This window comes from Ambystoma mexicanum, chromosome 2p (assembly GCF_040938575.1).
Source record: "Ambystoma mexicanum isolate Mex_15411 chromosome 2p, UKY_AmexF1_1, whole genome shotgun sequence".
Classification (NCBI taxonomy): Eukaryota; Metazoa; Chordata; class Amphibia; order Caudata; family Ambystomatidae; genus Ambystoma; species Ambystoma mexicanum.
In genome coordinates, this window is record NC_090923.1 from 12,436,912 (window position 1) to 12,453,232 (window position 16,321).

At 44.6% G+C, this 16,321-nt stretch overlaps 1 protein-coding gene across 1 annotated transcript in view; it reads left to right on the forward strand.

Annotated features, from left to right (window-relative positions):
- Positions 1-16,321, forward strand: part of LOC138567662 (zinc finger protein 585A-like) — a 249,456-nt gene that overhangs the window by 71,331 nt on the left and 161,804 nt on the right. The window contains exons 3-4 of the mRNA XM_069646133.1: positions 8,894-10,376; positions 12,871-12,974. Coding sequence (XP_069502234.1) covers positions 9,538-10,376; positions 12,871-12,974 — 943 coding nt within the window. The 5' untranslated portion in view covers positions 8,894-9,537. The remainder of the gene's footprint in view (positions 1-8,893; positions 10,377-12,870; positions 12,975-16,321) is intronic.

The window sequence follows — 16,321 nt, forward strand, 5'->3', positions numbered from 1 at the left end:
CCCATGAATCCTCCTCATCCTGGCTCTGATCCTCCTTGCAACTTGGGTTTCCCTTTCTCGGGTTTACTATACCCAACCACTCACTGTGAACATCCCTCGGTCCAGTTCATATTTGTTACCACATCGTTCACGGGTGTGTTACTGTTCAACCTAATTCGCAGGCATCTCTTGATCAGGTTCACAATTTGCCTCGTTCAACTTTTCACCTTTAGTTTCAGCACAATGTAGGATTCATTTAACCTTAGCTTCCTCCTGGAATCCCTCCGTCGGGTTCACGTAGCCATTCTAGCACAATCTCATCAGAAAGCGGGGTTTCCCTTCCCCTAGCTTTCTCTTGGCATCCCTACATCCGGTTCACACTTGTTTCTTTCTTCTTGGTTATGGGCCAAAGACTTTTGATAATACAATGGGTTTTTACTCGTCCCTTCTAGGACCACTTTGACCTCTTGCATCGCTCTCCCAGGGCCTTCTGGGATCTTCAGTTTCAACAAATGGGGACCAGCCAGAGTCTCTGCAGCTGGTTTCTCCCTGTATTGTTTCAACAGTTCTGTAACACAAAGGGCCTCATTCCGAGTATGGCGGTAAGGGATAGCGGCCACCGGTAACGAGACCGGTGGCGGTATTCCCTTACCGCCATACTCCGAGTTACCTCTGCGCCCTCGCCTTTAACGCCTGCTTTGAGCAGGTGTTAAAGTCGAGGGCGCAAAGGGGCCTCCAAGCCAATAACGGTGACCGTAATGAACGGTCACCGTTATTTGCATCTTCCCCATTCCCATTGAGCCCTATGGGGGCTCATTTGGGAATGGGGAAGAGCCTTGGTGAATGGGGAATTACCGCCCCACCAACCTTGGAATGGGGCGGTGATTCCGCCATCCACCAAGGCGCTGCCGGTCCGGGTACGGCGTCAACCAAGGCGTTAATAGCTCCATTGGTTAGCGCCGTACTCGGAATGAGGCCCAAAGTCTTTGTTCTTTGATTCTCATTATGTTGCCATTTGCAATTTTTGCTCAACCGACTTCCGTTTACTGTCAGTTCCCCCTCCGACTCATTAGCTGTGATGAACCGCTTAGTATTTCTTGTCTCTGGAGTCAAGGACGGTACCACAGTAGCAAGCGTCTCTCCCTGACTTGGTTGACAGTGTAGGAGGGCCCGTGCACCCTTGACATCTGCTACACCACAAGCTAGCTGTTGTTCTCGGCCGTATGATTCCTTTCACTGAAGCTTTGCGGGTCTGGGTCAAAAAGGCCAAGTGCATTTCCCTCCCTGTCATCCTTTCGCTTATCGCCACCTTTCTCCTCCTCTTGAACTGCCATCCTGGAATAGCTGTGTCGTTGTGCGGTCTTCCTTGCTTAAAGTGTGCTCTTGTGCTCTGCCTTTTATCCCCGTGGGAAAGGTAAAGGGCCATCAGGTGTGTGTGATTATTGTCAATTGCCTGACTCTGCCTGACCCTGGTGTTGGGACATGTCAGGTAAACAGCGCTGGTGTTAGTCCGTTGTCTTGCACAGTGTAAGAACGTGTTCGTGTCGGAAAAGGGGTAGGGGGTAGAGCTTCAGAATATCCTACAGGGTAGGATGGGGAAAAGGTGTTATAGGGAAGGGGGTACATTGGGCCTCATTACAAGTTTGCGGGTCCAGTAACAACGGTGCCGGTCACCGTTGTTAACGGACCGGCAAACTACGAGTCTGTGAGCGGGTGCCCTTCTGACCTGGCGGGCTGAACGGCACCCGCTCACAGACCTTGATGGGTGCACCGGCACGGTGCATCCGTCCTCTCTATATGGGACTCAAATGGGAATGGGGAGTGATTTTTTTTCCGGCACCCGGCAATGGCCAATTACTGGGTCTGCTGGGATTGTAATGTCCTTGGTATTTGCACATTGTAGGGTGCTGGAAGATAAATGACTCTGGCGTCCGACGGGCCGGTATTTACCAGCACGGCTACTGCCCGGGTCGTAATGACCCCCATAGTCTTACCCATCGGTGTCCCACTTCCACTCCCCGAGGACCCCCATCCAGGTGATCCTCCCACACTGGACCACCCCCAGGAACTCAGATCCCCGGGGACTAGCGGTTGAGACATCTTCAGGTTTCTCACACTACCAACAATTACATGGCAGTGGAAAACCTCCCATATACAATCAAACACTACCCACTTAGCCACTATAAATTCACTTTTTCACTTCATCATTTCACACTGCCACAATTCTAACACAGTAGAAAATCACCAATATAGGGTCACAAACAAAAGCTTAATATCCAACTACAAAGCATGCATACAGCCACAATATTTGTCAAGGGTAGAGTTATACTATGCACCTCATTCATACCACATCTTCCAATGTCACTGATAAACAACCTTTATTTGGAAATATATTGGGCCTCATTCCGAGGCTGGAGGTAAGGGTTAACGGTCACCGTTAATGGCAACGGTGACCGTTAACACTTACCTCCGTATTCCGAGTTCCCTTTGCGGGTCCCTCTTTACCTCCTGCTTTTAGCAGGAGTAAATAACGGGACCCGCAAAGTGACCTTGGAGTAAATTACGGCACTGTAATTTACGGTGCCGTAATTTACTCCTTCCCCATTCCCATTGAGCCCTATGGGGGCAGGAATGGGGATGGGGAACCGGTATGGTGAATGGGGACTTACCGGTCCCTCCAACCTTGGAATGGACCGGTAATTACTCCATTCACCATGCCGGATTTCCATGGAGTAAATAGCTCCATGGTTGCTTACCATGGAGCTATTTACTCCATGGTTACCTCCAACCTCGGAATGAGGCCCATTGTCTCTCAAACATAAGCATTGCATAACATGTCATACGGCTTCATCACTCTCCTAAAAACCCTGAAGTAAAATATGGAAAACCATACTTAAGCAAACCATACTTATAAACCTGACCAAATGAGACACATCAACATACTTCTTTTATCTTACAAATGCAGCAATTAAAAATGTACATAAAATATATAAAAACAGACTGGGACTGGTAAACCCGCCGCCACCATTGTTTCCGGACCGCCTGATCCCGACTCCTGCAGGCGGGAAGTGATGTTCCCGCCAGGTCTGACCTGGCGGGTTTAACACCTCCCGCTTGCAGGCGGACGAGGAAACACCGGCAGCATTACGAGATGCTGCCGGTGTTTCCATGATCCCCATTCCCATTGAGTCCCATAGGACTCAATGGGAATGGGGATTAACACCATTCCACCTCCGTGATTCCCGGGAAACCGGGGTTGTTATTCCGGGAATCACGGAGGCGGAATGGTAATACGAGTCCGGCGGTAACCAGGCGGTTTTACCGCCTCGGTGACCGCCGGACTCGTAATGAGGTCCACTGTCACTCACCTTCAGCTGCTCTAAATAAGAATAGATCTTCACCAGAGCCAAACATGGAACATGTTCACACTCTACATTCTGGGATTAGACTGTCATAATTTCACAAAAAGGTCCCTTTCATAGCTTTCACAAATTCATAGCACAAAAAGAGGACTGTAGAAAGCAGACAAATAAAATGCTGAACTAATTTGTATTACAACCTATATCAATTAATAAACCCCAACACAATCCTTCAAAGAATACTTTATACAATATTTACACACTGGGCCTCATCATGAGTCTGGTGGTAACCCTTAAATGCAGCGGTAACGCTATTACCGCCGAATTTAAGGGTCCTCCAGATCATGGCTTTGGCGGATTTCCCGCCAGCTCTGAGCTGGGGGGAAATCCGCAGCAAAATTGGCGATTTTTGGTGCGATTACTGCTGGCGGGAAATCTGCCGGCGGTAATAGCGCACATTTTCCCCATTGGAGAATGAGGAATTCCCGAATGGGCCCAATGGGGAATGGGCAATAATCCTTCCGCCAAACCTGTGATCCGGCGCTAATAGCGCCGGTGTTACCGCCCAACTCGTGATGAGGCCCACTATGTTAAAAACAAATCTTTTATTTTTTCTAAATACCACAACTGTGGCTATAACACCGGCTACAAGATGAAAACCTGCCTATAGCCGCGGCCTTAAGGTGAAATCATCCAAACAGGAACTCATGATATGGCATTTATTACACGCCTATACACAAGTGTTTCAAGGTGTGACATGTACAAATCTGAGCTGAAACATCCATAATGTAATATTATCACTGCACCAAAATACAACCAGCTATAACTGTGGGTACAAAAAACAGATTCATACCTGTGACTATCAAAGACTGCCAAAAAGTACGACATGCAATTGAAGCGTTCATACCCGAGGATCGAATCAACCACCAGTGGTCGCAGCTACCCGTAACATTTTCACAGATTCAAAGAGACATATTGACAAGCTGTAACAATTCAAGCAACATAAAGGTACACATGAGGGCATGGAATCAGAAACACATGTGAAATTGTGTGGTGTACAATCAATGGAAGAACATGATCAATGCATAGAAATTGAAATCATTATACCCGTGGCTAAGGCCATAATTATAGTCACGGCTACACCCACCAAAATACACAACGTGCCATTTGCCTGCTTATGCCCGCAGCTTTCAAAGACCGCCTAAAAGAATGACGTGCCATTGGAGCATTCATACCCGCAGCTAAGGCGATAGTTATAGCCGTGGCTACACCCGCCAAAAATACATGACGTGCCATTTGCTTGCTCGTTCCTGTGGCTATTACCCATCTTGTGGATGATACCTGCGGCTATAATACATCTGACAGGACACAATGTATCTTTGGCTGCTATTGTAACCACGGCTATTTAAAAAAAAGAAAAAGGCATCAAAGGTATTTTCCTTTTCCAATAGACTTAAAATGATCTCTGGGTGGCTCTAAAAAGAGCCTTCTGGTACCTCTACCAACATATCACCAAAAATATATTTTCAATCAGAGAAATATCTTCACCTTTATGATGATTGAAAACATTTTGAATAACTTGTATCTGCTCTTTTTTAGATGATTAATTCATTTTTTTCCCCAAAGAGAAAACACCCTGTGCTCCCTATCAAAAATATGTTTCCAGAATCGCATCATATACCTCATTTCAAACACTCTGTCTAAAACGTATTATAAAACAAAAAAAAACTTTTAAGCCAATGCTTTGAGAACTCATCACCTATCTCAAAATCCACACATTTTCCACAGTCTTCTGAGCAAAGAGATTTTTCTCCTTATGATATGGGCTACATGTTTCAAATATCCAAAGAAACAATAAATATACCCCAAAAACAGCACTATCTCCTAAAAGTACACCTCACCCTCAAACAATAAAAATGTACTATCTAGAATAAATCTTAATATAATAATACAATATAATCTACAGTGTTATTGGCATATATAAACACTCAAAAAATACATACTCTGATAGGTTCAACATTCAACAGCATCGGAGGTACTTGACATCCTGTTGGCAGCCACTCACCACATATACAATAAAGAACCAATGAGAAAGTTAATACACCAAGTTCCACCTTCTCTCCTCATGCAATCTTCCTCCATTGCTAATTCTATTATCTAAGGTGACGAGCAGTATATGTGTCTCTCACAGTTCAATGGATAATTACATGGAATGGCTGGAGGAAAATTATCCTACAGAGGAAAAAAAAAAAAAAAAGAATAAAAGGAACCAAAAGAAAATACATCACATTCAGGATTATGTAAGTACATTCTTTATGTTTGTTAAATTAGACTAGAAATAATGTTATTGAACCAACATCGGTCACAAAACAGATATAGTTTGTCTAACTACTGTTAAAAGTCTATGGGCCTCATTACACGGTAGGCGGTGGACCAAGGTGCTATTAGCACCTTGGTCCATGCCGGTAAAATACCGGCACCGCCTTGGCGGGAAGGGGATTTACCGCCCCATTCCAAGGTTGGAGGGGCGGTAAATCCCCTTTCCGCCATTGCCCTTCCCCATTCCCATTTCTGCCCCAGAGGGCTCTATGGAAATGGGGAAGGCGCTAATTAAGGCACCGCAATTTTGCGGTGCCGTAATTAGCTCCGAGGTCCCTTAGCGGGTTGGATATTAACGCCTGCAAGAAGCAGGCGTTAAATCCTCCAACCCGCAAAGGGACCTCGTAGTACGGCGGTAAGGGTTAACGGTCACCGTTGCCATTAACGGTGACCGTTAACCCTTACCGCCGTCCGTGTAATGAGGCCCTATGTAGCCAACACAAATATTGTTAAAGTGTATTATATCTTCAATTGTTTAAAAATATTTTCAAGCAGATGAAGACGTCATTCAAGTCTGAAGAGGATTCAAGCAGGAAGCACCACAGCAAGTACCCACAAATATAACGATGGATTCCTGAACAGAACTAAAAGAGCTATTACTTAACATTCAACAAGAAATACAAGCAATGAAAAAGGACATTCAAAATTTAAGACAATTCATGGACAGTAAAAATCCAAATAATTGGGCTAAATAAGATGTTTCATGTGTTCCAACTAAAAGAAAAAGAAAACCCACAACCACATACCCCCAAATAAACCTGTTTTATACAAACTGTGTTTGAATATTTATTTACCCATTTCAAGTATATACACTTCTATGCATTATTAATAAATAAATAGTATTTCAAATGTTACAAACACTGCACTCAATACATCTTAAAAAAATGTCCACAATTCTTTCTCCAAAATTATGTATAGCCACGGTTACCAAAAATCCAATGAGGCCCAAATCGCATAACCCTAAGTTACCTGTGGGAAACCACACATGGACTCCCTGCTCACTGTGCTCAGAGAGGCACAGCTCCACCTCACTGATGATGCCCAACAAGGCTGAAACACGTGTCTGGGGTTGCTGTCGGTACTCTTGTTCAAAGGAGGTTTGCCTGGCTTTTCGGTGCTGGACTGTCCTTGTGGGCGGGACAATGACTGATATGCAAATGGATATTTATCCTTTGTGAAAAGTACAGTGAGCTAAAAGCGATGGCTGAAGACTTTCAAAGTGGGTAAAAACGATTGAACAGGTTATCATGCCATGTTCTTTCGAGAGAGGGATGCCTGCTACCTTTATTTGAATACTTAAAAACCATTTCAGTATATAATACCGCAAACTTATAGAAATTATTATCATCCTTGAATTAGGTTAAAGAACATGCCTGATAGATTGCGGAACTGGGACGTAGCATTCAAGAAAAGAGCGAAGTAATGAGCAGGAATGCAAATAGCCCCCCTGAAAAGTCACACGCGGTGAACTCAATAGACACAATCTGCTGGACGACACCCTGTGGAATAATGCAAGGATGTAGAGAGCCTTCCCTGGATGGAGAACATCTTCTCTTTATCGGTGAAATAACTCTCTGAAATGAACGAATAAATGGACTTCTCAATGCTGCGAGGGGGACTGGGTCAAGTTCAGGGTTGTAGCTTGTGATGCTTCTGAGAAAAGAACCTCAGTGATAGAGTGTGTATTGCTTTTCACTCAGTGAGTTAAGAAGCAAGCATGGAGAGACTAGGATGGAGGGCATTCTTCTTTTTGTTGCAATCTCTTTTTATGATACGCTGTGGCCAGATAAATGGATCATGATTGGTGGAGCTTGGAGATGGGGACTCAAAGGGAACTCGAGACTGATACACGCCATACAAGGAAATGGTTAGACCCAGGTTGTTAAATGTTGTGAGCCTTTACACTCTGTAAAAGAGGTGTTGCTTTTGGTGGCTGAATTGTCATACACAGCCTAAGGTGACACATCTGAGAACAGATCATGAGAGATTGTCTTCTAGGGATTATCCCCCCAGGATGTGGCAACGCTCGCAAAGTTTGTGCGTCTTGTACAGAAATGTGTGTTCTCTGTTATATGTCTGCATTTTGAAGGCTGAACGCAAAAAAGATAGATTTATTTTGGCTGATTTGGTGCAGCTGTCAACATCTGGAATCGTCTAATATCTGGTGATGGTTGCACCAGCCTGCCAACCACCAGGAAAGTTGCACATTTTATTTCTTGAAGCTGCAAAAAGGGGACACCAGAATTCTACTGGAATGCTCATAGTTTCTCGTATATTCGGTCACACAATAAATAACTCGGGACTGACTGACAGACAGGTTGGCAAACAGTGGCCCGCACGTCCTGACATCCTGGAGTGACTAATTGTGCATACTATTCACAAATGAATAAATCCTATTCCAGCATCTATGAAATAGGAGACGCAAATAACTCAACAATAAAAAAGAGGGTGCCACCCAGCCCTCCTGAACACTACCTAGTGGTATTTTCAAAATGTAACAAAGGTAGTATCCCTTTGGCCAGTTATCTTCAGTACATGGCAATGAGGCATATGTATAAGAAATTAGGAAGGCAATTGGGACGATGTTGGGGGGAGTCTCCCATATACTTTTCCTTATTGCATTCTATCGTTCTATGTGTTTGGGTCAATATTCAAGTGCCTAAGGAAGCCATAATTAGAAAATAGACTGGTCAAACATGTGTCTGATTAGTGGGCAAACTGCTGACCTAGTGTCAAACACATGACTTTATTGTTTGTATATGGAAATGTGGAGTTTTCAAGTTAGTTTAGACATTTCTGGAGAAATAAAATGGTAGAATATATATGCACGGCCCTGATGATTAAAGTATCCACTTAAAAGGTTTGTTCACCCAGCCAGTGTTTTATTCTCATACTCTTGGATACTAGAATGGTCTTAATAAAAATGAATCCTACTATTCCTGCTGCAAATGGCCTCTAGGACAGTATATGTTATCATCAGAGAACCACTTCTCTGCCGTCTAGAGTGTGTGTCCCCAATAGATGGCACCCTAGTATTCAACGTCTTATGAGCTACTACGTGAGTAATTAACTAGTGCACATCATTACTACTGAGAACCTGTCTGCCTGTTACATGTGATGCCTGCGATTGAGAATTTGTTGAAACTAATAACGTGCATCTCCTTTTATTTTAACAGGTGATTGATGCCACGGAAATGCAACAACAGTGATTGTTAGATTCTCTGGACTAATGCAGTGAAAAGCATCAATATTAGAATATGCAATTTCCAAGCATCTTCGAAGTGTGCAAACTTTGGGTCCAGTTGTCTTTTCAGAGTATTCAGGAACTGAGAGTGAGAAGCCTATTGGCTATCAGGTGGCTTCTGTCCATGCAACCCCTTCCTGATAAAATCCAGTAACCAAGCTTGTTCCTGCTGTCAATCCTGGGGGAGAGGGATGTCAGGCATGAAAAGGACGATGTTTCATTTGTAGTAAGAAAAGCATTTATGTTTTCACTGTTATTCCTGATAGAACACATGTTAGTGCTATTTTATACACATTCTGAATGTCAAGGTAGTTTCTTTTGTGAAACACTTGTAAATGTGAATGATCAAAGCATATCAATGCATTGAATACTTTAAAAGCTTTGATCAGAGGCAAGATCGTGTTTGTCACCAGAAATGATCTTCACACGAGAGAGCACATTTCTGCTTTGAAATTTGGGAAAAGATTCGGTGGGAATTGTCCTCTTACGCAGTAAACTGATGAGGAACCTTACACATGCACAGAATATGAGAAAAGTTGGTATCTCAAGAACATAATATATTGCCCACATGAGAACATGGATGAAAAACCTTATCAGTTCACTGAATTTGAGAATATTGTCCATTTGCATGATACACTTGTCTGCTCCCCAAAAATGCATTCAGGTGAGAAATATGTGTGCATTGAATGTGGGAAAGTGTTTGCCCAGAAACGAGAGCTTGCTATCCATCAGAGAACACATACAGGTGAGAAACCTTATGAGTGCAATGAATGTGGGAAGGGGTTTGCTCAGAGGAGACATCTTATTCATCATCAAATAACACATACAGGTGAGAAACCACATGAGTGCACTGAATGTGGGAAAGGATTTGCTCAGAACGGACATCTTATTTACCATCAGAGGACCCATACAGATGAGAAACCGCATAAGTGCATTGAATGTGGGAAAGGGTTTGTTCAGAAGGGGAATCTTATTAGCCACCAGAGAACACATACAGGTGAGAAACCTCACGTGTGTATTGAATGTGGGAAAGGGTTTGCTCAGACGGGAGATCTGACTATCCACCAGAGAACACATACAGGTGAGAAACCACATGAGTGCACTGAATGTGGGAAAGGGTTTGCTCAGAAGGGAAATCTTATTTACCACCAGAGAACACATACATATGAGAAACCTCATGTATGCACTGAATGTGGGAAAGGGTTTGCTCGGAAGAGAAATCTTATTTGCCACAAGAGAACACATACAGGTGAGAAACCGCATGTGTGCACTGAATGTGGGAAAGGGTTTGCTTGGAAGGGAGATCTTACTAGTCACCGGAGAACACATACAGGTGAGAAACCTCATGTGTGCACTAAATGTGGGAAAGGGTTTGCTCGGAAAGGATCTCTTATTAGTCACCAGAACACATACAAGTAAGACACATCAGTGCACTGAATGTGGGAAAAGGTTTGCTGGGACACATGAGGCTCACTGGTGGTGAGTAAGCTTTTTAGGGCCTGATCACGACTTAGGCGGTAACGCCGGCGGTAATACCGCCGGCGGTATAGCGCCGGATCACGAGTTCAGCGGTAATGTAATTCCCCATTCCCCATTGAGCCCATTCGGGAATGCCCCATTCCCCATTGGGCTCAATGGGGAAAATTCACGCTCTTACCGCCGGCGGATTTTCCGCCGGCAGTAATAGCGCGAACTTTCAGCGGATTTCCCCCCAGCCAAGAGCTGGGGCGAAATCCGCCAAAGTCCTGATTTGGCGGACCCTTAAATGCGGCGGTTATGGCGCGACCGCCGGATTTAAGGGTTACCGCCAAAGACGTGATGAGGCCCTAAGTGTGTTGAGTATGGGAAAGGGTTTGCTCTGAAGGGACATCCTATTTGCCCTCAGAAATCACATAAAGGTGAGAATCCTCATATGTGCTCTGAATGTTGGAAAGCGTTTGCTTGAAAGGGAGATCGTACTAGTGTGAGGAGTCAGGAATGAGACACGGACACAGAGAACTTGTGATCTATGGTCAAACACTTTTATTAAATGAAAAAGGGTTGGAAAATGCCTCACTATCCCTCATCTAGGAATTATTTCCAAACCTCAACGAAATACTAGGGAGTCTGTCCTTTGTCAAGATGTCCTATTCTGGCTCTTACACTCTAAAACTAACGCTAACTCTATGGTGTCAAGGGTTTTGTCTCTAGTTCTGAAAGTGCACAAATGTTCACATCCAATGTAAATGCATACATCCAATCAAAATGTTCCAAGCAAACAAAGTTCATAGTTCCAGGGAATGGCTCCCTTCCGCAGACTCCCTTTCTCCAGCCAAAGGCTCAAAGAATAACCAAGTTCCTTTTCACCCAAGAGGAGAACTCTTTCCTCCTATGTGTGTTCACGATTGCCTGGAAAATTGATCCTTTCTACTGTTTCACTTTTTCTTCAAGACAATTCAAAATCCCAAGCGCATATATCCTCCTTGATGTTCTCTCTTCACTGTATCACAATGTGGGCCCTACACTCGCAGCTCACCTGGTGTACTCTCCTGCCAGTCTCTTATCCTCTTTGGCAACAACTCTCAAACTCAAGGGCATGGGTCTTCCTTCAGATTCTCCTCTGTTTGCTGCAATACACACACTCGACTGTGCCTGGTATACTCTCTTGCCAGGTTATGTTATGTTATAAATGCGTATATAGTGCAACAACAACCGACATGGGCTTCCTAGCCGCGGAGTGAGTGGAGAAAAAGGGAAGAAAAGGAAACAAACAGGTCTAGAATAGAAAGGTTTTCAGAGTGTTTTGAAACAAAAAATAGCATCCAGTGAACTTTTAAAAGAACAGGAGAAATGTGTGTTCGAAGAGGAGTACTTGGTGCTCTAGCAGTAGAGTTTTGCAAGATCTGAAGATGGTGTAACAGATGAAAGTCTTTAGTACAGCCTCTTTCTCCCACTTTGACTTTGCCTGGTATAATCTCCTTAGGTATGGACTCAGCGATTCATTCATGGTAAAGTTTACATAGACGTTAAACTCTTCACCGGCTTCGTTATGCCCCTCTTGTGTTCCTTTCATGGAGTTGTATACACTTTCATGCATCCTGGTAACCTGTTTGACTTCTCTGGGTTTACCGGATGGTTTTAAGTGTTCCTGGCGCCTCTTCGTTCCTGTCCTGCTGGCTCAGCATGTATCCCGGTAGCCACTGCACCTTCAGTGTGCTCTAATTCAATGGACACACTTCCTGCTGCCTCACAGTCTGAGGCAGTGGAGTTTCAGCAACCCGGTTTATTTTCCCACCGTCTAGATTAATCTCCACTTTGCCTTACACGGCATGCTGTCCTGCATCCTAACCAGTGTCAGCCCAGGTTGCGGCACAACCCAGCTACTTCACTCCTTTGTGTCGTCTGTAAGCGGCGTTAGTTTCAAAGTTCCTGGCATGAGGGAACAACTTCCAAAGACTACATTGCGCTGTTGGTTGACTGGTCTTAGCCATCATCATTGCTCTGTTCCTCTTTCTCATCTCAATTGTCACCATTCAGTTACTTGAGGGATATTGATGATGCTGATGTCAGGTTTTATTGGGAGTGATCATCACTGTTCCCTGCTTCTTCCTTGTCTTAGTAGTGGGCGTACCAGACTGTGTATGAAATTGGGGAATACTTGAAGTAGTTCTGGCAAGTGTTTGAGGGAGAGTGTTGCAGTATGCCATCATGGCATCGGGATGAGAGGGAACATCCCTAAAAGAGAATGGGGGATATGTGACTTCCTCCAATGATGTTGTGTCATCCCCCTGAGGGTGCCTCCCAGTGTGGTCTTTCCTCATATAGCTGTCCCCAGGGTCAGGATAAGGTAGTGTCTGCCGTCCCCTGGCCACTTGAGGAGAAGGTATCTCTGGGAAACAAGTGATGGCCTCATCAGATTCATCACACTAGCTACCAGAGAAAATATGCATGTGAGAAACCTCATGAGTGCACTGAATGTGGGAAAGGGTTTGCTCAGAAGGGACATCTTACTAGACACCAGAGAACACATACAGGTGAGAAGCCTCTTGTGTGCACAGAGTATGGAAAGAGCTTAATTGTGAACAGTAGCCTTTTAGGCACCAGATAAAACATGCGTGAGAAACGATTGCAGTGTAGTGAATGTGGAAAATACTTCAGTATTCTCATCTGCTAATTGAGAGGACATGTAGGCAGTGAAATCCCCTCTGCAATTGAAGCTTTAGAGAGGAGGTGGTGCTTCTTCAATGGGTCTGAGTTTGGCACAGCTATTTACTAAAACTGTGATGAACATATCACCACAACTGTTCCCAGTTTCCATTGGAACACAAACGGCTGATTATGATTGGATGAATCACTGCTATTTCAAATGCATCCCTTCTTAAATACACACTTTGCCTAAGGACCTCATGCAGATTAACGTGCACTAACATTTTGAAAAAGTAGAAAGACTCAGTGCTGGAATCAATAACTGTAGACACTATTTGTATATATTTGGGAAAAGGTTTATGAATTATTTTTTTAAACGCTGCCTGTCACCAAATGAGTAATTATTTGTGTAGATGGTGCCAGAGAACATATACAGATGAGAACCCGCATTGTTGTAAACATTGCCTGTGAGCTTTCACTTGTCTCTTAGATGCTGTGGATCGCAGCCGGTTATTCCCACGTTAAGGCTCTGCATAATAACCTCCCATTCCTTAACCTCATGCTCACCTGCTATAACCCTCCTTTGTTTCCGACTTGACTATGGCGATTTCCTGTTTCAGATGGCAGCTAGGAGCTTTTTTGGTTTTAGCTCCTGTAAGGAGCCAGGAATGAGACACAGACACAGAGTACTCATGGTTTTGGCTATAAACCTTTGTTCAAAATCATAAGGGGCTGAAAAATGCTTCACTTTCCCTAATCTAGGAGGTTTTTCCCTGCCTCAACCAAAACAAATGGTTCTGTCATTCGTCAAGATGTCCAAAGCAAAATACGCCCAGTGTCCGCAATTCTATCTGGCCCTCACACTCCAAAAAAGAACTCTAAGGTGCAAAGGATATTGGTTCTGGATCTGAAGGTGCACAAATGTTCATATTCAACGAAAAGGGCCTCATCACAAGTCTGGCGGTATCCCCGTAGTAATAATGCTGCGATACTGCCAGTGCAAATAGCATTACCGCTGCTCGGTCCAACGCTATTAGTGCCTGATCATGAGTAGCAGTTGGATAGTTATTGCCCATTCCCCATTGGGTCTAGCACTAAAAGTGCCCGAAACAGGTGGTAAGTGGACATTATTACCTCCAGCGTTTTGCTGGAGGTAAAACCCAAATTTACCGACCAAACCGTAATAGGGCCAGCCCTTAAATGCACTGTTAATAGTGTTACCGCCGCATTTAAGGGCTACCACCCAACTCGTGATGAGGCCCAAAGATGTAAATCCAAAATGTTCACAATTTTGGGGAATGGCTCCAACCCCAGATTCTCCAACAACAAAAAGTTCCAACAAAGACTGATCAATCTCCTTCACAGTTACGGGGAATAACTCCCGTAGCCAGGTTTCCCGTCCAATTTCAGATACATTCAAATCCTAATATAATAGCATTTTACTTCGTAGGCCTTCTCTTATTTACTGTGATGTGGGTCCCAGTCTCGAAAGTCACCTGGAGGCTTTTTCTGCCAGGTTCTTCTTCACACTTACAGTACTTCACAATCTACAGGGACTGGATCTTTCTTGGGTTTCTCCTTCTCTAATTTATTACACACACTTGACTTTGCCTGGGACACTTCCCAGCCACAACTTTCACAGAGTTATTCGCAAAACTTAGCTTCACCTGGTATACTCTCCTGCCACGACTGTCACACAATGGGCCTCATTACGAGTCCAGTGGTAACCGAGGCGGTAAAACTGCCTGGTTACCGCCGAACTCGTATTACCATTCCGCCTCCGTGACTCCTGGAATTACCGGGGCATTACAACCCCGGTGTCCCGGGAATTCCGGAGGCAGAATGGTGTTAATTCCCATTCCCATTGAGTCCCATAGGACTCAATGGGGATTGGGATCATGGAAACACCGGCACCATCTCGGGATGGTGCCGGTGTTTCCACATCCGCCTGTAGGTGGGCGGTGTTAAACCTGCCAGGTCAGACCTGGCGGGTTTGACGCCTCTGCCTGCAGGAGTTGTGATCGCCCGGCATGGAATCAACGGTGGCGGCAGTTTTACCTCCACCGTTGTTTCCATACCGGGCGATTTGTAATGAGGCCCAATGACTTTTTCTTTCACCCATGAAACAATATTTGCCCAATATTGTTGTATCGTTCCTTTCTTATCAGGGTCAGTTTCATGAATGGGTTTTTCTTTCATACAATGAGCTTTTGTCCCTTTTACAAGTTCATTTACATTTACTTGTCTTTCTTTCTTAATTCTGTGTGTTTCAGTATATGGGATCAATGACCCAATCGTGGCATGGTTTACAGGTATTTTAACCACACACGTTGCTTTTGTGTTGCTTTTATGAAGTGGCGCACACTTTCAGGCAACCCGGTACCCCTTCCATTTTCCCTGGGTTTACCAGGTTCTTGTGCCCCTTGCCTCTCTCCTTTGAGTTTCTGATTCGGCGCGTGTTCCTCCTCTGCGATATGCGGTTCGGACTATCTTGCGCTCTCGGGCGCAAACCGTCTGCACTCTGGTTTCCTCTTTCGTGGTCTGGATCAGTCTCAATGCCATTTCCCATGGCATATTCTTCTGCAGCATACTGGTCTGTATCCGTGCAGGTCGCCGTGCAGTCCTGCATCCCTGCTTCTGCAGCTCTCAGCTTGCTGTCAGCTGTGTTGGTTTTGAACTTCCCGGTGTGATTGAATATCTCCAAAGACTAGACCGCTGTTTGGGCTTACTAGTCTTTTGCTGTTCATTGTTCTGTCCCTCTTCCTCATCTCAGTGGTTACCATGTCGTTCTTTTATGATGTTGAGAAGCTGGTATGAGATCTTATTGGGAGTGATCATTATTGCTCCATGCAACTCTTCCTCGTCTCAGTAGTTGATATACTGGTCTTTGTGCTAGGTTGGGGAATACTATGAATAGGCCTGGCAAGTGGTTGGGGGAGAGTATTGCATTATGCCATTAAGGCATGAGGAATGTAGGGAACATCCCCACAGGGGAATGGGGGGTATGTAACTCTCCCCAATTATGTCATGTCATCCCGCCGAGGGTCGCTTCCCCCACTTGCTCCTCCTTCATATAGCCGCCCCCAGGGTCAGGATCAGGTAGAGGCTGCCATCCCCTGGCCACATAGGGAGAGGTTATCCCATATCTGGAATGCCCCCTGTCTAAGATTGCACAGCACCACACACCATCTGACCTTTGCATGAATAAGTACCATAGAGAATGGGCCTCATTACA